At 41.8% G+C, this 17,668-nt stretch overlaps 2 protein-coding genes and 1 long non-coding RNA gene across 11 annotated transcripts in view; 2 read left to right on the plus strand and 1 right to left on the minus strand.

Moving 5' to 3' along the window:
- MYOZ1 (myozenin 1) overlaps window positions 1-1,642 on the plus strand; it is a 20,173-nt gene extending 18,531 nt beyond the window's left edge. Inside the window, exons 5-6 of the mRNA XM_064463605.1 lie at window positions 88-247; window positions 1,078-1,642. Coding sequence (XP_064319675.1) covers window positions 88-247; window positions 1,078-1,309 — 392 coding nt within the window. The 3' untranslated portion in view covers window positions 1,310-1,642. The remainder of the gene's footprint in view (window positions 1-87; window positions 248-1,077) is intronic.
- LOC135315453 (uncharacterized) overlaps window positions 1-10,568 on the minus strand; it is a 24,676-nt gene extending 14,108 nt beyond the window's left edge. Inside the window, exons 1-2 of the long non-coding RNA XR_010374913.1 lie at window positions 10,213-10,568; window positions 7,870-7,930 (exon numbers count right to left, since the gene is read on the minus strand). This is a non-coding gene — a long non-coding RNA (uncharacterized LOC135315453). The remainder of the gene's footprint in view (window positions 1-7,869; window positions 7,931-10,212) is intronic.
- The window catches only part of USP54 (ubiquitin specific peptidase 54), a 102,508-nt gene continuing 95,403 nt past the window's right edge, over window positions 10,564-17,668 (plus strand). For 6 of the 9 annotated variants that reach the window (XM_064463591.1, XM_064463598.1, XM_064463599.1 and 3 more), the window contains exon 1: window positions 10,565-10,668. The gene's annotated coding sequence lies outside the window, so the exon portion shown is untranslated. Of the gene's footprint in view, window positions 10,669-17,668 lie in introns of all 9 variants that reach the window. The other 3 variants (XM_064463603.1, XM_064463601.1, XM_064463600.1) reach the window with 3 other exon arrangements.

Below are 17,668 nucleotides of genomic sequence, written 5' to 3' on the forward strand. Positions count from 1 at the left end.
CTCAACTTCAATAGCAGAATAATGAAAGACAATATATTTAGAGTAAGTGTCATCTAACTAGAGTGTTTCACCTTCCTCTGTTTACAGATGGAAAGTCAGGAGGCAAAAACATCACTATATTTAAAACTTACATCTCCCCCTGGGAACGAGCAATGGGTATCAGCCCCGAAGACAAAAGTCAGTTCACCACTGATTTACTGTCATTTAGTCCCAAAGCTGTTTTCCCCCATTACAAGTCTTTTAACCGGTAAGCCTTCTTGGATATTCAGTTTATTTAGCATGAGAAAACACAGTAACCCTGGCCATAGCTCTCCTGTCCTCTGCAATGTAAATAAGTTTAGGTTGCATGTCATGTTGCTTAGCAGAGCCTCCTGTGGATGAAGTGTTTGGAGGCCTACAAAGAGAAAATACATTAAGAGCTAGAGATTCAGCTTATGGGCAGAAAACCTGCACAGCAGGATATGAGGACTTTAATCCTATTTCCCTTTCTTTGTCACCCCATTTGACTGGGGAGATTTAGCTTGCCACTGTTTATTACTGCAGCCATTTAAAGTTCAAGAGTTCAAATCACTATGATCAGAATCCATATACTTCACAGTACTTCAGATAAGAAGCAGGATCTTCCTGCTGATTCTGGTAAGAACTGAAAGTTTTACAAATATTTCTAGGGCAGTAACAACTTTCTGTTAACCTCTATATATAATTTTGCCACCCACTTCCATTGCCTGAGCACATCAGTACCCAGAACAAGCCCAAATCCCACTAATTTCTGCAATAATGCAGCCTCTGCCTCCTACATGTACAGGGTACCAGCAGATGTGAAAGGTGTATGGTTTGATGGAGATTGATGCAACAGGGGTGAAGGAAGTGCACGTGAGCAGAGAAGCAGGGTTTTGGTTTTAAACCTTATTTTAGTACATAAGCAATAGATACATATATGTTCTTGGGAAGGATTTATTGGCCAGCCAACTGCAACCGTGATAAAATTTACAATCTCAGGACTTTGATTACTTATTTTCTAAATCCCATTGTTTACCTATGCTCTGTTCGCTAACTCCATGTATTCCCCTATGCCAGGACTGCTATGCCATACGGGGGTTATGAGAAAGCAGCCAAACGGATGACCTTCAAAGTGCCTCAGTTTGATATCTGCCCTTTGCTTCCAGAATCCCTCATGATATATAATCAAAATTTCAGCAACAGACCCTCCTTCAACAGAACCCCAATACCTTGGATGCCTTCAGGAGACTCCTCTGAGTACCATATTGAGGTCAATGTGCAAAGGAGTGGTGAAACAGAAGAGCTATAAATCCCCAGTGCCAAGGCCTTCCCTTTTTCTCAGCCCTTTCTATTTGCAAGTTGATAGAAAGGAGCTGAAAAGTGCAACCCTAGTTCTGTCAGCCCTTCCTTTCTTTTGCCATTAGCCCAGAGAAGTTCCTAGCAGGTTCTAAACTTATCTTTGCTGTGGTATTAATCCATATCAGAAACAGTTTGAGGCAAAGGAGCTTTTTGTTCATCAGGGCATAAAAGGGCAAAACTAGTAAGTGTTTTTCTGTTTAGCAATGCTAAATGCTGCCTGTCTGCTCCACAATAGATCTGTTTTGTCATATATTAACAAGTAATAAAACACTAAGGAAGAAAAGTCTGTGTTTGTCTCTTTAAAAAATGCTGCTGAATCAATTTGTGGATTAGCAATAACAAAAGTTTCAGTCTCACAACTAGACTTGGAAGCAAGATCGGGGACTGATGGGGATAGGTATGGTAGGGTATGGTAAGGTAGGTATTCATCAAGGTGGCCTGGATAAATACTGCAAAACTGATGGTGAAGAATGATGACTTTGAGAGGAAATTATACAGGTAATCATAAGGACATCAGAGATGAAAAAGCAAGTCAGCCTGTCAGTGTAACAGACTGATTAAAGTATTTCACTGTCACCTAAGATTCCCTGATTCTCCAGAGTATAAAACAGGCAATAGCTTAAGGAGGGTTTTTTTCACACAAAGAAGGCAGTAGGTTGGGAAAGAACAGAGGCACACCCAAGTAAGATGACTTGCCCATAGTTACAGAGCAAGAAAGAAAAAGCTTTAAATACAATAGAAGTAATTTGACACCCACCACAGTCCATTACTTATTGAAACACAGCATCAAAGTCTATTCCATTTCTTATAACAGCTTTATCAATGCCACACATATAGGAAGAAAGGCAGGCACTGTGGAAAACCATTGAAAAGCTTTATTTTTCTACATGGTCTTGTGTTTCATGAACATTTACACTCTGACAGTTAACATACTAGACTGCCATTTAACTACCATATGCTAGCTCAGCTTGCATGGAGACTGATTTGCAATTCTCTGTCCTGGTGCCTTCTTTAGATCAACATTGCTGCTTATAAACAGGGCTAAACAGCTTATTTACAGGGACAGATTCTACTGAAGTACTTTTAATTTAGGAGTTTCTACTCCTTGTCTAGAAATGCCATATATTTGATTTTTATTCTGTTTGGATGATTATGAGGTTTATTACACTCCTTTAAAAAGGTACTGCCAAGGCTACCCTGACATCTCTTAAAAATTGTGCTAATAATAACAAGCTGCAGAAGTAATGAATGAGTAGTTTCCCTAAACCTTTCTGCTGAAATTGCTAAAGAACATTTATTATATATGCCCTATTAAATGATTAAAAAATATCTATAACTCAGTTCTGTGACTAAACTTGAAAACATTAAGCTGGTACTTTGATCTTCTGAAGAACATTTCAACAAAAATGAAAAAGGTTGTCTTTTTTGACATGTTCCTACAAAGCATTTGGAGTTGAGTTGAAAACAACTTCTCAGAAAAATGTGTCTTGTTTCTTTAGATAAAATGGATCCAGGAGTTAGTTGAAAAGACATTTCCCACATTGATTTCCTTTTTTAATCTCCACATAAATACATGCAAATTTCACTGGTGAAAGACATTTAAATGGGAAATTCTCACATTCTACTAAACTATTAGTTTATTCTGTATGTGAACTCTGTCTGGAGATAAGGTTGCTGTGGGTTTTACAACATTTTTAATAAATCTTTTTCAATTGCATTGTAATTAAGGAGGAGGGATTTCTTTTCCAGTTCAAAAAGTATTCTAACTATATTACAAGAATCCAGGCAACAAAGAGAATGCCAGAAATTCAGAAAGAGAGAGTTTTCAGAGAAAACTAGGTGACACTAAGCAAAGTATTTTTACATCAAATATGCCACTTATCGCCTTCCCTTTTCTGACAGGGGTTTTAGACCCTCACAAGACAGAATTACATGTTTTCCTTAAGTGAAATACACGATGCTTTCATGGCAAGTATGTCAGGAGCAGCAGACACAAGACAGTTTGGTACCTGGATGTCAGGGTCTGTTTTCAGTAGCAGGTGTTCCAGATCATGGGCCAGTTAGACACGTCAAGGTGCAGAGAGGGCTGGCTGCTCCGATGACGGGTGAGCTCCAGGCAAGCCCAGCACAGGCAGTGCCCTCACCAACTAGCACACAAGCCCACCACAGCTGAGCACAGCAGGCAGAGCTGAGCGCTGGTGACAGGGTCCATCAATCATCCCAGACATGGTGAGGGGATGAATCAAGCACAGGGGCAATCCAGGGAGTCTGGTCAGAAGCAAAAGGAGACAGGGCTGGACACAAGCTACACTGTGGGTCCAAAGTCCATCTAGGAGACAGGCTAGCTCCAGCCCAGGTCTCAGGTCCACCCAGGAGACAAGAGTGCAGGCCAGCACCCCTACGACATAGCTCAGAATAGGACCTCAAGCCCAGGACTAAGTTTAAATGGTGTTTCTGGGCCTTAAGTGAGGTGAAGGTCCCAGGTGAGGCTGGTCAGGGCAGATAAGGGCTATTGATGCACACAGCAATGATACCAAAACGTTTGGGAATTCCAATATAATCACAACAATCATTTGAGTTCTACTGGAGCATTAAAAAAAGGCTAAATAAAGTCTGTTCTTAAACGTGCACGTAAGAAATACTGTGCTGAAAGAGCACAGTGCTCTCTGGCGGTGTAGTTTCAAAGTTCCCGCATACAAGGAAGGCAGCAGCAGGAAGTAGGTCAAAGGACTGGGTATATACCCAAAGTTCCCCGGTTCATAATACACCGTTGGACAATAGCTTTTGTCTGTGTGCTCCACTATCCCAAACCCTAAATGGGGATAAAAAGTTGCAATGTTCTTGGAATTCGTACTGTATCACTGTAATTATTAATAATATTCATACTTGTAAGCTAAGAGGATCCTTCAGTTTTGGTAAATTTGCTTAATGAGGCATATAGCTCTTCTTTTGCAAGTACACTTTCAATCTCAAAGCAGTATTTATGTGCTTTTGTTTCTAGAACAAAATGAGAAATGAAATACAACACTACACGTTGTAGAACAATTCAGACTATTGTCTTGCTGTTAGCTTAAGACACATGCTAGTTTAGTCATTACCCAAAGTAACGTTAAAAGTGAGAAAAATCAGTAATCCAAACTCTGCCTCAAAGATAACTAATTGCAGTGAGGCTTGCCGTTACCATATTCGGGGCAGAGGTTTGTCCAAAATGATCAAATATTTAAGAGGAAGTAAGTATCTGCTCCTGCTCCTTGTTTTCCTTGCGCTATGATGTAGACTCAGAGGAATAGCCTATGTCAGAGAATTATTTATATTGAGAATAAGAGGATTTTCTAAAATTTAATTACAGTGGATTTCCCCCACATACTAGGAGCTACAGAATGGAAACTCAGTCATCTGTTTTTAAGCAGGATCATCATAATTAGAGACAAAACAGAACTAACAAATTATTGATCCCATCCTCTTGTAAAGGCAGGCTATGGTTCCCTCATACAGGATGTACTGGATATTAAGCTTAAACTTCATGGAACAGCAGCCAAAAATCCATTTAATAGAGAGGGGCTGTCCCATGAAAAACAGATTGGATAGAATTTTGTGACATTCAGATCTTTCATTCAGAAGAAAAAGTTCTTACACTTTTAGTTATTTGCAGTGTCATTTTTAGGAATATTATTTTACAGTTTCCAAGCTTTGAAATATTTCTCTCATATAAGGCAACATGTATGATAAAGAATCCAAGCCATACTGAAGTTATAACCGATGGCATAAATATTCAGCAGGTAGGAGCACAGTTGGTATGCTTCTGTGTTGTGCAGAAAATCTTCCCTTTGACTGCAGTGTATTCCCTAATCAAAGGGTTTGCATCTCATAATCGTCTAGCTCATGTCAGCAGCTTGCCATTAGTGGTGATGATATAATTCATACAACTAACATCTGGGAATTACATTTGATGTTCTTACTGACAGAGCATTTAGAGGAGATGGCTTTGTCATTAGGCTTAGTGACTCTCTGAAATAAAATCTGGAACAGTTTCGGGCTGTTAGGGGAATATTGGCTTTGTGTTGTTTAACTTTTTTTAAAATCATACTGTATTCACTTCTCTTATACACGATGGCAGACACCAGACAGCCAAGAGCCTGAACACGATCATTCTGTTATGGAGCAGAGGTCTGTACGTGGCTGTCCCTCCATGGGAAGTACTGACTTGTGGCACGTGGCTTGAACATTCACTGCACCAAGGTATTTTTTCTGCTTAGCATGTCTGCAGGTGTAGGTTCTCTACAACAGACGACTGCCACAGGTGTGATCATCTGGCAAACACCCCACTTCCAATGGACTGCCACTTGGCACAGGCTGTTGTTAGCACTTCTCTGGCAACTTACGGGGTCCACTGCTGCCCATCAGCAGCACATATGCTATTTGCTCTTGAATGAGTATTAGAAAAGTTTGCAAGCCAGTCTGCTGGCTCACAGCACATTAATACATTTATATGCAATCTCATCTATGCTCAAATCCTCAAACTGCAGGTTACAAACTAGTTCAGACAAGTTGCCTTTCTGTCTTGGAGGTGTGCCTGACCAGGACCACAGATAATCAAGAAAAATTTGCAGACACACGGAGAAGGAAGATTGTGCACATTTCATGGAACCCTACAACTTTTGTGAACTGCTGAGTATGTGGGATTTGAGACACTATTAATTATATTCATGTACTAGTAAAAGTCCCTTCAGCTTATGTAATTAGCAGTGCCTTTATGCTGTACCTCTTGCTCTCTTTGTACTTAATGCACAGTGTCATATTCTCTCAGATGATCATCTTCTGCTTGCAGTACAGCTTACATGATGCTTTAATGAGTGCAGGTACTTGCTCAGATATATATTGTGCTAATTAACACATGTAGTAAAGGGAAGAAAACTACATAAACCACTCTGAAGCAATGCCCTTAAACACAGCCTAAACTCCAGTCAGCTTAATAAACAAATTCTCAAACATAAGCTCTTCCTTTAATTTTCAATTATACTTTTTAGAAACATTATTTATATAAAAATTTTTAATGCACATTTTCCAACTTTTTTTGAAGAAAACCTGCAGCCTCTTTTTTTTGACCTTTTGATTAACAATTAAAAACTACAAAATGTTTTTTGCAAAGGGGTTTTATTTTAAAAGTCTGTTTTTCATCTAAAGAAAATTAATCTGATGTACTTCCACGGAGAACTGACACAAATAAATTTGCAGACAGGGGCAACTACCCTTTAAAAAACAGGAAGAAGTTATAGGTATAGCTCTAGCCAGAGTTACAATGAACATTTGCCTTTCAAAAATCCACAGTGAACAAAATAATGCATAGATAAGGCAAGATTAACTTATGGTTCTAAGTTGTTCTTCTAGTGCCAAACCAAAATAGCTGTTCTTCTTTGCTCTTACAAGGCTTACTGGGAACACTTATTTTGGGGAAATTTGGTCAGGGAAGGCACAACCATACTATGAAAGGCTGACAAAGGTCTCAACTTTTCCCAGGTTCAGATATGAGCCAAGGGCAGCACCGCTGTTTTACTCCAGATCCCTGCATCTGTAGCTGGGGAGAAAAAAAACATACAAGAAGGCCACGAACAGCAGTGAGAAAGACTACCAACTAAGTAATGCTTTATTTGTGCTCCAAAACAGCCCTCTACACAAAAGGGTAAATAAGGATTCTGCAGACTTCCCCTTCTTACTGGGGCAAGTTCCTGCCTTAAGCAACAATCTCATTATATATCATTCACCACAGGGAAAACAAAATGGCCCCTGGAAGTAGGAACAAACAAATGAGAAACTTTCTGGCTGGACAGCCTACGGACAGCCTATGGGCCTTATAGCACAGGACCTCCCCTGCTCACAGATGCTATACAAATTCAATTACACTACAGAACGCTTTAATCAAACTTCTCAGTGCCTGGCTCAGATGAGTAATTACTTCCATATTCTATTATAAAAACAGCCATACTTTAATGGGCCTGAAGCTAGCACGGATTCAGGGCTTCATTATATCAGCTATCTCTAAACGTTTCTCTTAATTATCTTTGGTCCCTAAGAGAGGCTTGAGGCCTTCCTCATTTGCTCTCTCCCTCAGTATGACTGGCTTGATGCCCAAAGCAAAAGACTGAAATGGGATGGGAAGTCACAACAAGTAAAACAAGCATTTTTCCAAATGCACAAACATTTTTTGTATTAGAGGTGTTAGAAATGCCATATTAACAGCTGCAGCACAAACAGTATTGCAGACACCCATATATACAAACAATATGCTTTAAGTGTTTGCTCTGGGCAGAGCAAAAGGTAGTCCCAGTCCTCCAGGCATACTCTATGCATCTGGTATACCACTGACAGTATACCTGGATTATCAGAAAAGCTGGTCATTCTGGCACCCAGAAAGAGATCTTTTAGGTACAGAACATTATGCACCAACTCACTCACTCACATGCAAAAATGGGGCTCAACAACTGGATAAAAAGAACTTCCTCCACAACTTACAAAGCTGGTGGCACTCCTTTAAGGATTGTTTCAAAAGACGTCTCTCTCAGATGTCAGTACACTGAAATACAAAGGCAGAAAAGAAAGTGTAAAAAAGAGAAAGCCTTCATGTTTTCATGTTTCAGTCTGAGTAATTTGGTTGTTTATCCAGGGTGCTAGCACTGAGATACCAACTGCTCATGGAAATGGCCGTCCCCCCATTCATCTTCAGACTCTTTCTACATGAATGATCCTGAATTCACAGGATGGGACCCATTTATTTCAGTGGGCTTGAAATGTGTTTCTTGGATACCACCAAAAATACCAGTACAGCAGTGTTAGTATTACCAGGACTCTGCACCAGTGACAGGAAAATCACATATTGCAATACGCAGCTGGTGCAGTTCAGGGAATGAGAGCTTAATATTAATTTGACACACTGTCTAGTGTTCAGAAAATCAACTGTAAAAGGTCTTACTCAAATTTTCCCAGATCCTCAGATGGTTTAATTCACACCTGAAGTACTTGGATGGATGATGTTGAATATATGATGTCATGGCTCTAACCTGTGAGGAAGCCCAGCTCTCACATAAGCTGGAAGTAAACTTTGGCTAGACATGAATGCGTTGGACTGTTACCTTTGGCTCCAGTCATACCTTTGGCTCCAGTTACCTTTGGCTCCAGTCATGGAGCAGGTCATCTCGAATGCCATTACGCAGCACATGCGGGACAGCCGGGGGATCGGGCTCAGCCAGCATGGGTTTATGAAAGGGAGGTCCGGCCTCACTAACCTGGTCTCCTTCTATGATCAGGTGACCCACTTAGTGGATGAGGGGAAGGCTGCGGACGTTGTCTATTTGGACTTTAGTAAGGCCTTTGACACTGTCTCCCACAGCATTCTCCTGGAGAAGCTGGCTGCTCACGGCTTGGACAAGTGCACTCTGTGCTGCGTTAAAAACTGGCTGGATGGCTGAGCCCAGAGAGTAATGGCAAATGGAGTCAAAACCAGTTGGTGGCCAGTCATGAGTGGTGTTCCCCAGGGCTCAGTGTTGGGGCCGGTCCTGTTCAATAGCTTCACTGATGATCTGGATGAGGGGATTGAGTGCACCCTCAGTAAGTTTGCAGATGACACCAAGCTGGGTGGAAGTGTCGATGTGCTGGAGGGCAGGAAGGCCCTACAGAGGGACCTGGACAGACTGGATCGTTGGGCCGGAGCCAACGGTATGAGATTCAACAAGGCCAAGTGCCGGGTCCTGCACTTGGGTCACAACAACCCCATGCAAAGCTACAGGCTTGGGGAGGAGTAGCTGGAGAGATGCCTGGAAGAAAAGGACCTGGCGGTGTTGGTTGACAGCCAGCTGAACATGAGCCAGCAGTGCCCAGGTGGTCAAGAAGGCCAATGGCATCCTGGCTTGTATCAGGAATAGTGTGGCCAGCAGGAGCAGGGAGGTGATAATGCCCCTGTACTTGGCACTGGTGAGGCCGCACCTTGAGTACTGTGTGCAGTTTTGGGCCACTCACTGCAAGAAGGACATCAAGGTGCTGCAGCATGTCCAAAGAAGGGCAACAAAGTTGGTGAAGGGTCTAGAGAACAAGTCTTATGAGGAGCAGCTGAGGGAGCTGTGGTTGTTTAGTCTGGAGAAGAAGAGGCTGAGGGGAGACCATATCGCTCTCTACAGCTACCTGAAAGGAGGTTGTAGTGAGGCGGGGGTCAGTCTCTTCTCCCTAGTAACAAGGGATAGGACAAGAGGAAATGGCCTCAAGCTGTGCCAGGGGAAGTTTAGGTTAGATATTAGGAGAAACTTCTTCACTGAAAGGGTTGTCAAACATTGGAACAGGCTGCCCAGAGAGGTGGTTGAGTCTCCATCCCTGGAGGTATTCAAAAGGAGGAGGGTAGACATCATGCTTGAGGATATGGTTTAGCGGTGGACTTGGAAGTGACAGGTTGGCAGTTGGACTCGGTCCTAAGGGTCTCTTCCAACATTAATAATTCTATGATTCTATATCCCACAGCTGTCACAGCCCATGCTTTGCAATTGTAAGAGATTATACACACTCTGCAAGCACACTGATTTCTTTTCTAGCAATAAAAAGGTATTTCGACCTAGGCACCTCTATTGAGCAAGCTCTGCTGTATGGGCTCACGGCACTGAACCGTGCAAAGCTGCTCTGGGTGAAACCAGCCCCAGCGCTGTGACCAATGCGAGCCGTGAGCGCCCAGCAAGGCCGGTCCGGGCCTGGCCCGAGCAGCCCTTCACCCGTGCTGCGCCTGCCCGCCCTACCCTGGCCCCGGCAACCACCCTCAGCGCCGCCACCTCCGTAGAGCAAGGGGATTTACTAGGAGTCAGTCGGCCCCGCACACACCTGAAATCATTGCTAGCTACGTCCTGGCTTTGGGCCGGCTCTGGGGTCAGCGCTGCGGGCTGCCTCTCAACGAGGAGGCCAGTCAAACACACCAGAGACCTCTCGCCACTTCTGGGGCGGGACACCAAGTTATGCCACCTGCCTTCCGAAGCGCCCCTACCTGGGGGAAGGTTCCCCTGCCCTGGGCTAAGGGAATGAGAAATGGCGAGGGAGACACCGGGCCAGCCCGAACTTGACTTGGTTTGAGTTGAGTTGAGTTGAGTTGACCGGACCCCGTCAACCATCTCGCGAGAGGAGACAGCCGTCCCCACCAGCGCGGCCCGTGGCTCTCGCGGGAAGATGGCGCCTCTCGCGAGAGGCGTTGCCGCGGCTCCCCGTAGCTATAGCAGCGGGGGTTGAGGGCGGCTAGGGGCTGGGACGGACGTTGCGCGCCGCTGCGGGACCCGACGCCAGCAGGTAGGGACTCACCGCACCACCACCACCATTCCCCCCTCCTCAGCGGGGTCTCCCTGCGGCTGTCTGGAGCCGTCCTAGCCCTTGCGGCGCTGGGCGGTAGCGGGGCTGTGGCTCCAGCGGCGGGACGGGAGGGACTGCTCCCCTCCGCCGCACGGCGGGCTCCTGGAGGGGCCGGGAGAAGGTCGTGCCGCGCTACCGGCAGCGGCCGTGTCCCTGCGGGGCGCGGCGGGAACGCCGGATCCGCCTCTCTCGGGAGTCCTTGAGGCTTCTTTCCTCCTGTCCCCTCCCCGGAGGGGAAAACAAACAAACAAACAAAAGCCCAGACCAACCGTTAACGGGTTGCTTGTTCCATGTGTGCGGAGCGACCCTCCCAGCCCTGTGAAACAGCGCAGCGCCGTGTGCCCACGCGGCCCGGCCTCCATTGGTGGTGGGGCAGCCAGCCCACGCGTGGCCAGGCTGCGGCCCGCAGGGCTCCTGTGCTGGGGCTCGGCCGTGGCCCCTCGTTCCGACCGCCGGCGCAGGCCCCGTCCGCGTACCCACAGCTGGTCAGCTTTGAGAGCGGGAAGCGGTAGCAGGTATGAGAAGAGGAGGATACTGGAGGCTGAAAAGGTCTTTTATCAGCAGGGATCTTTGAATCACTGTCGTATCAGTGACACTGTGTTACGTTGGTTAATAGCTCGGACGCGATCAGCTGCCATTAAAAGTTAAACTTGCGTAGAAGCTCTTGAGTAGAACAAGTCGCTCGGTTATTGTACTATATTTACTATGTTGGTCCAATGTAGGCAAAAGCACGTAATTTTTCTTCTTTAAAAAAAGCAGAAGGTGTCTGCTTTTCCGGGATCTGATTTTGCTTGAAACCCTTCGTTCAGTAGGAGGATTATGAGTGAGAATTCGTGAGGATTACAGCCCTAAATAGAAACCATAACAATATATACTTTCTGCTTCCAGAAAGTTACAGGCACAGTGGCTTGTCAGTCTTTCAGCTGAGTGAAATTGTTGAAAGTATTGCAGTGGCTGATCGTGTGTGTGAAAATAATTCAGAGAGCTTTTCAGATTTCAGAACAAATCCTGAGTGTTATAATCATGGAAAAAAAATGCATATGAAATGGGAGGAAAAACAGTTGTGTAATTTCTCATGCAGTTTGAAAGAAAGAAGTATGCACTTAAAACAAACCTCTCTAAGCTTGTACTACTCTTCAGAATTGACTGAAAGGTTTTGTGCTGGAATATACTTGACATTAAATAGCAGCTTTGGAAAACAATGGCAACAACGGCAAGTGCAACAATAGCAACATAGACAGTCTTGTGTTTATTTTCAGAGGAAACGAAAGTACTGCTGTGCTGAAAAAATAACTGGTGAGGTAATACACACCTTGAACATGACAGCTTTTAAAAATAATTACCAAAAATGTATTTGAATTTGAATGAGTCTGTTGAAATCTGTTCTCATTTAGGCAGTGATAGAAATAATGATAATTTCCCTAGACAGGATACTCTTTAAATTCTATTCCAGTGCCTAATTAAGAGTATATCTAATCAAGCATGCTGCTTATCAGACTGATTTAAATAGGAACTTTCCCTTCCCCTGCCCTGAGAATGTAGAAATTTTGCTTTCCTTATGCTAGTGGCAGCTGTAAAGGCATTCCAGTTCATCTCTTTCAGTCATTGCAGGTAAAAATCATGTCACTTCTTCTCTATGTTCTGGGTTAACAGTCTATTTTGAGACTGTAGTCATGACTTCATTAAAATGGATGAGAATTTAAATCCTTCTTTATGCAGTCCTGTTGATGCTATTAGGCATTAAGCCTTCTTATGTGAATTTTCATGGAGAGTACATAGAAGAGAAAGTGTGTTTATTTTCCAGTCTGGAGCTTCAAAAACCTTGTTACCTAGAGATAAAAGAATAGTGGCAGAGCTCTTAAGTATCACATTATTGTAGTTATAGTAGGTTCTATCCACACTAATCAGAATTTAGTCTCCATTGCGTTTTAGTGCTCTGTAAGCATATCTATATAAAGAACAGTTGTGGCTGTCCTGAATAACTTTTGGTGCAACTATACAAAACGCAGCATGTGATGTAAAAAGAAAACTGAGGTTAAAGGATGAAAGAATAATAAAAAGTCACAGCTATTGTTTTTTAAAGTCTGCTTACCTACTGTTCAGAACCAATAGAAGTATGTCTCATAATAAATGTGCCTATTGGCACCTGTAGAACTCATTAGTCTTTTCATTTTTCTCATGCAACCTTCTAAAATCTAAATCCCTTACACGTCCTTCAGTTTCCTAACATATGTTCCACCCACATTTATTCAAACAGTTTAATTTGTTCTCTGAAATACTCCGCTTCTTGTCTTTGTCTAAACTTTGCCTTTTAATGTCTTTCTTTTCTATCAACAGTGGCTGCAGTTATGATTCCACAGTTATTGTTCATTTTTGTCATTGAAGGTCATTCCCTAGCACAGATACGCAGTGTTTGATGGCAGAGGGGAGCAGCAAGCAACCTTGTTACTGACTGTCAAGGAATTTTTATCATCTTCCACAGATCTCTCTCTCATTCCTGTTAACTGCAAGTTAAGTAAGAGGTAGCCTTCAGTCTTTAAGATTCTGCCTTCATCTTTAGGCAGTCCCCTTTTCTAGGCTTGCACCCTGTGTGTGAGACAGCTAGGAGGAACCATCCCCTAGCTGCAGCCTGGACACTTTCCAATATATAGGTCTTTTATTGTGTCTCCTGACATGCAAGTTTAGCATGCAGTTTATTCTTTCTTTTTGCTCTGTTAGCTTACTTGATGCATGGGGTTTCCTGTTCTGTGACCTGAGAAAGCTAACAGGTTTGGGTAGATCTCACCAGCATTGTCTATGGGATGCAGGACTAGTGTTTTGCCAAACTAGGGTTTCACTTGTCTCTGCTGCTCTGATTTTATAGCAGTAGACTACTTGCCAGCTCAATCATTCAGCTTGCTAAACTTCTGTGTGGTCAGTCAGTTGCGAAGTTAATGTGTTGTGGCTTTCCTAAAGTGTTCGATTTCTGGAGTTGTTGGAAAAGGAAGGAAAAACTTCGGTATGTTATCAACACCTTAGTAAAAACCAAGGAACCGGCAAGGAAGGCAGGAAGCTCTTATTTAACTTATTTTTTTTCCACGCTTTCCAAGATTTGTGAGCAGTATGTGTTCTTTTGTAGTCCTAAATGTTAAAAGTAATGTTTCATGTTCACAGAGTATAAAACTTCCAGTAGTTTTTGTTGTCTAGTGCCCTAAAGAGAGTACTTGCTGTGATTATTGCCGAACTATAAAGAGGCAAAGGAAGAAACTAGGCTTACAGTTTTCAGGCTTAAACCCATCGTTGTTCAAATTATGAAAGCATGCAGAAAGTTATGTGCTGTTATGGACTAATCCGAACATTTTCTGTCTAACACAGCTGTGAAGAAATACTGTACACCCATGACTTCTCTAGTGTCATTCATAGTAACTTGTAAATAAATCCTTTTGTATTTCCTGCAAATTGGTTTAATTCAGAATTCTTATATGTTGCTACTGTAAGTGTTGTTTAAACATTCTGGCTACAAATACATAACAAAATGAATATTAAATTTGGTATTCCTTTTCTAGAACACTGTGACCATTTTATTCAAAACTTTCAGCCTTATGAAATGCATCTTTGAACAAGATATCCAAAGAAATCTTTTAGCAGAACTGTGAAATTTCAGTTTTTAAACCTGCATATTGATGTCTCTTCTGTCTTGTCTTCTTTCGTTATTACTAAAAACCTGAAAGCTTCGTTCTGGTACAGAGGTAATTATAATTGGGTATCTGAGAGGCAGATGCAATCTTGATCTGCAGAACGATGTGCTGTGTTACTGGTGGTGTAATATTCACTTTTACTCTGCCACTCTCCCTCAATCCTGGTCTGGAGATGACGCCATGATGCCTGAGGAAAAAGAGACTACCGCCTCTGTTCAACTTTTTGTTACTTCTTGGGGTGGAGTTGTTTTCAGGAATGCAAACTGTAATGGTGAGTTTTAAGTTTGATGGGGATCTATTTGCAAAGGCCAGACCTGTCAGATGATAATAGCTTGCCTTCATTACTGAACAGTTTATATTTTAACCAATGACCTAGAGGTGAAAAGCTCAGTATTGCATTACCGATCCTCTGATCTATCCATATGTTCTCTTGTTTAAAGTCCCTTTAGTCCTCTTAAACAGAACATGCAGTAAATATTGAGCATCATTTGCACTTGTAAATAGCAGAACAGTGTCCATTCCAATTGTTTGCTGCGCATGTGAGGACATTGAAGTTAAATATAGCAACAATTTCTTACACCCTCTGGCTTTTCATGAGAAACCCTCAAATAATCCAACCATATGGCAAAACCCAGCATTATCTTAAAGCCATTAATGAAGAACCTATTGCTACCATTAACAGGAAAATGAATGCACAACTTTAAGTAGCATACTGGGAGTTATTAATAACCTTAGGCTGCTGCTAAGAAAATGAACTTAAGTATCATTAGAAGCTGAGTCATCCCACCAACACTTCTGCATGTTGTATCCAGGTTCGTATTTGTCTATGGAAGCCTTTTCAGAGTATATTAACATGTCTACTTCATGTGTTCTTCATTAAGTATCTTCCTTGTGCTCAGTGCTGTAAAGCTTAATGGAAAATTATTTCCATGGATTTCACAAAATAGATTCAACAAAATCCATTTTTCCATTCATTCTGAGGTAAGATGTTTCTAGGCAACCTACCTAACAGGAGTAGGTCACAAAATGTAAATACTTGTCCAGTTATTCTCAGTTTGTAAGGGTATTAGAACAAGTTACTGTCTGCAGGTCACAGTTTCTGTGAGCTGCAGAAATGAAAAAAATTACATTTGTATGTATGTATTTGGATTGTCTCTTTTTCTGCTTGTCTCTTTTTCTGCTTATCTCTTCTCCTCCAATCTTTCATCCCATTCTCTTCTATATCAAGGGACGGTGCTGTGGATAGTCTGTATTGATTGACCTGCTGCCAAATCAAATATATGAGGTGAATTTTCCTACTTCCCCCTCGCTAAAAGTGCCAAAAAGGGTCTTTTTCCTCCACCTGACCATCAGTTTTCATGTCATCTATAGGAACAGAATTATTTTTGGATCTCTATTTTTTTTTTTATTTCAAGATATTGGAAATTGGCCAACTGAATCAAAAGGTGTTGGAAGAAAAATGCTTTTGGTCAGATGCTTCTGCAGGCAATAAAAATAATTTGCTGCCTAGTTACTAATGAAATGAGTCTTGTGATCATGCTGTCTGTGTCCTTGGTCCCATTTGTTTCCTCCTGCTTTTTCAATTAGAGCATCCCATTTAGAGCAGTATCTTCCTTTTTTGCATAGCATTTCTAGTATACAGGATGTGATCCATATCTGTTTTGTAATTTTCCCTACTCCTTTGATTGCATTTCACTCATTTCCCACGGGTTCTGTAATTAAAAGCAAAATGTCTGAATCTTTGGGGTTTTTTTTGAGAGTTGGAGAAATAAGGTTTTTAAAACTCGTAGATAGAGACTGTAAATGTTTCTTTCTTTTGAACATCTCTCCAAGCCTGAATTGCGGTTGAATGGAATCCTCACTAAGTTGTGGTTGGACCTGAAATTGAGAGAGGACATGAACCCTGGTGATCCTTTGCTTAATCATTTTGCAATAGGCCCTGACTTGTTACATTCTGCCATAACTGATTTGATGCATGGATTTGGTCAAGCTTGCAGTCCTTGAGTTTGAAAGCTAGAAGCTTGGCTTTTTGAATTATTTTCCCTCATCATCTTTTACAGCTCCGGAAATTCAGACAGTTAAAGCTCATCTGCTTTCCCATCCTGTTTAAATCAGAACAGTGAATGTGGGTTTATTGTAGTCATCTATTTTTAAAATATAGTCAAGCTTACAAAATGGTATAAACGCTTCTTGATGCAAAGGTAGGTTTTTATGAGTATGTACATTGCAAAGAGGCAATAAGAAATTGCTGGTTCAAAGGTTAATAATGCTAAAGGCAGAAGCAGGTAGGATGAACTGTAATAAATGATGATCACATATTAGTGTCTTGTCTAGAATTCTTTTTTATGGTATGGTTTGGCTCACTAAAATTTATACAGGGGTATACACCATGTACTAGGCGGGGAGGGGAGAACAGTTCAAGTATGATAACCCTGTGGGGAATCAAGGGGAAATTGGCTTTCCCCTTCCCACCCCCCCATCCCCCTCAACCTACATGAAACTTGTTTTGGCATTTTATACTCTTCAGTGAAGACTGGCTAGCTTGTTCATTTCTAATACTTGGAAAAACATAAATCAGTATTCGTAGTAGGTAATGTTTGGGGAATTTTAATTCTTATGTTTTTTATTTTTAAGAAATGGTATGTGATTTATTACATTTTTACTTTTGAAAATAATGAATGGACTAAAAATATGTAAGAGTGATTCAGATGTGGAAGTCTGTTTGAAGAGGAGGAATTTTCTGCTGTAAGTATTTCCACAAAATGTTAAAATAAATGTATTCTGGGCATCAGTAAAGTGTGTCACAAAGCAGAGGATAGCAAAAGACTTTCTGATCCTCCAGCTGGCATCCCAGCAGAATTAACTTAAAAAAGGATCAATAAACAGCAGCTAATGCATCTCAGCATATTGGTACATGAGCTGTACTGTGACATGGAAACAGGTTAATGTCCTCACTAGGTCTGCATGTTATTCAAGAAAATAGGTCATGGTGGGGGAAAGGGAGAGAAAACTCTTTAAAACAAAATAGTGTTAATATATATACTCTGCCTGTTCCCTAAAACTTTTCCATTATACTGTACGTGAGGCATGGTAATAAATAGACAGCAAAGCTTCATAAAACTTGTGATTAGTAAACTGCAGCATTCTCTGTGATGTCTGTTATGGACATTGTAATGCACAACAAATCTATGCAGTACTTACATTGTAATAGATGATATCTGGGGAGTTTTTGTGAATACTTTTGAAGTATGTTAAAAAAGGTA

This window comes from Phalacrocorax carbo, chromosome 12, assembly GCF_963921805.1.
Source record: "Phalacrocorax carbo chromosome 12, bPhaCar2.1, whole genome shotgun sequence".
Lineage (NCBI taxonomy): Eukaryota > Metazoa > Chordata > Aves > Suliformes > Phalacrocoracidae > Phalacrocorax > Phalacrocorax carbo.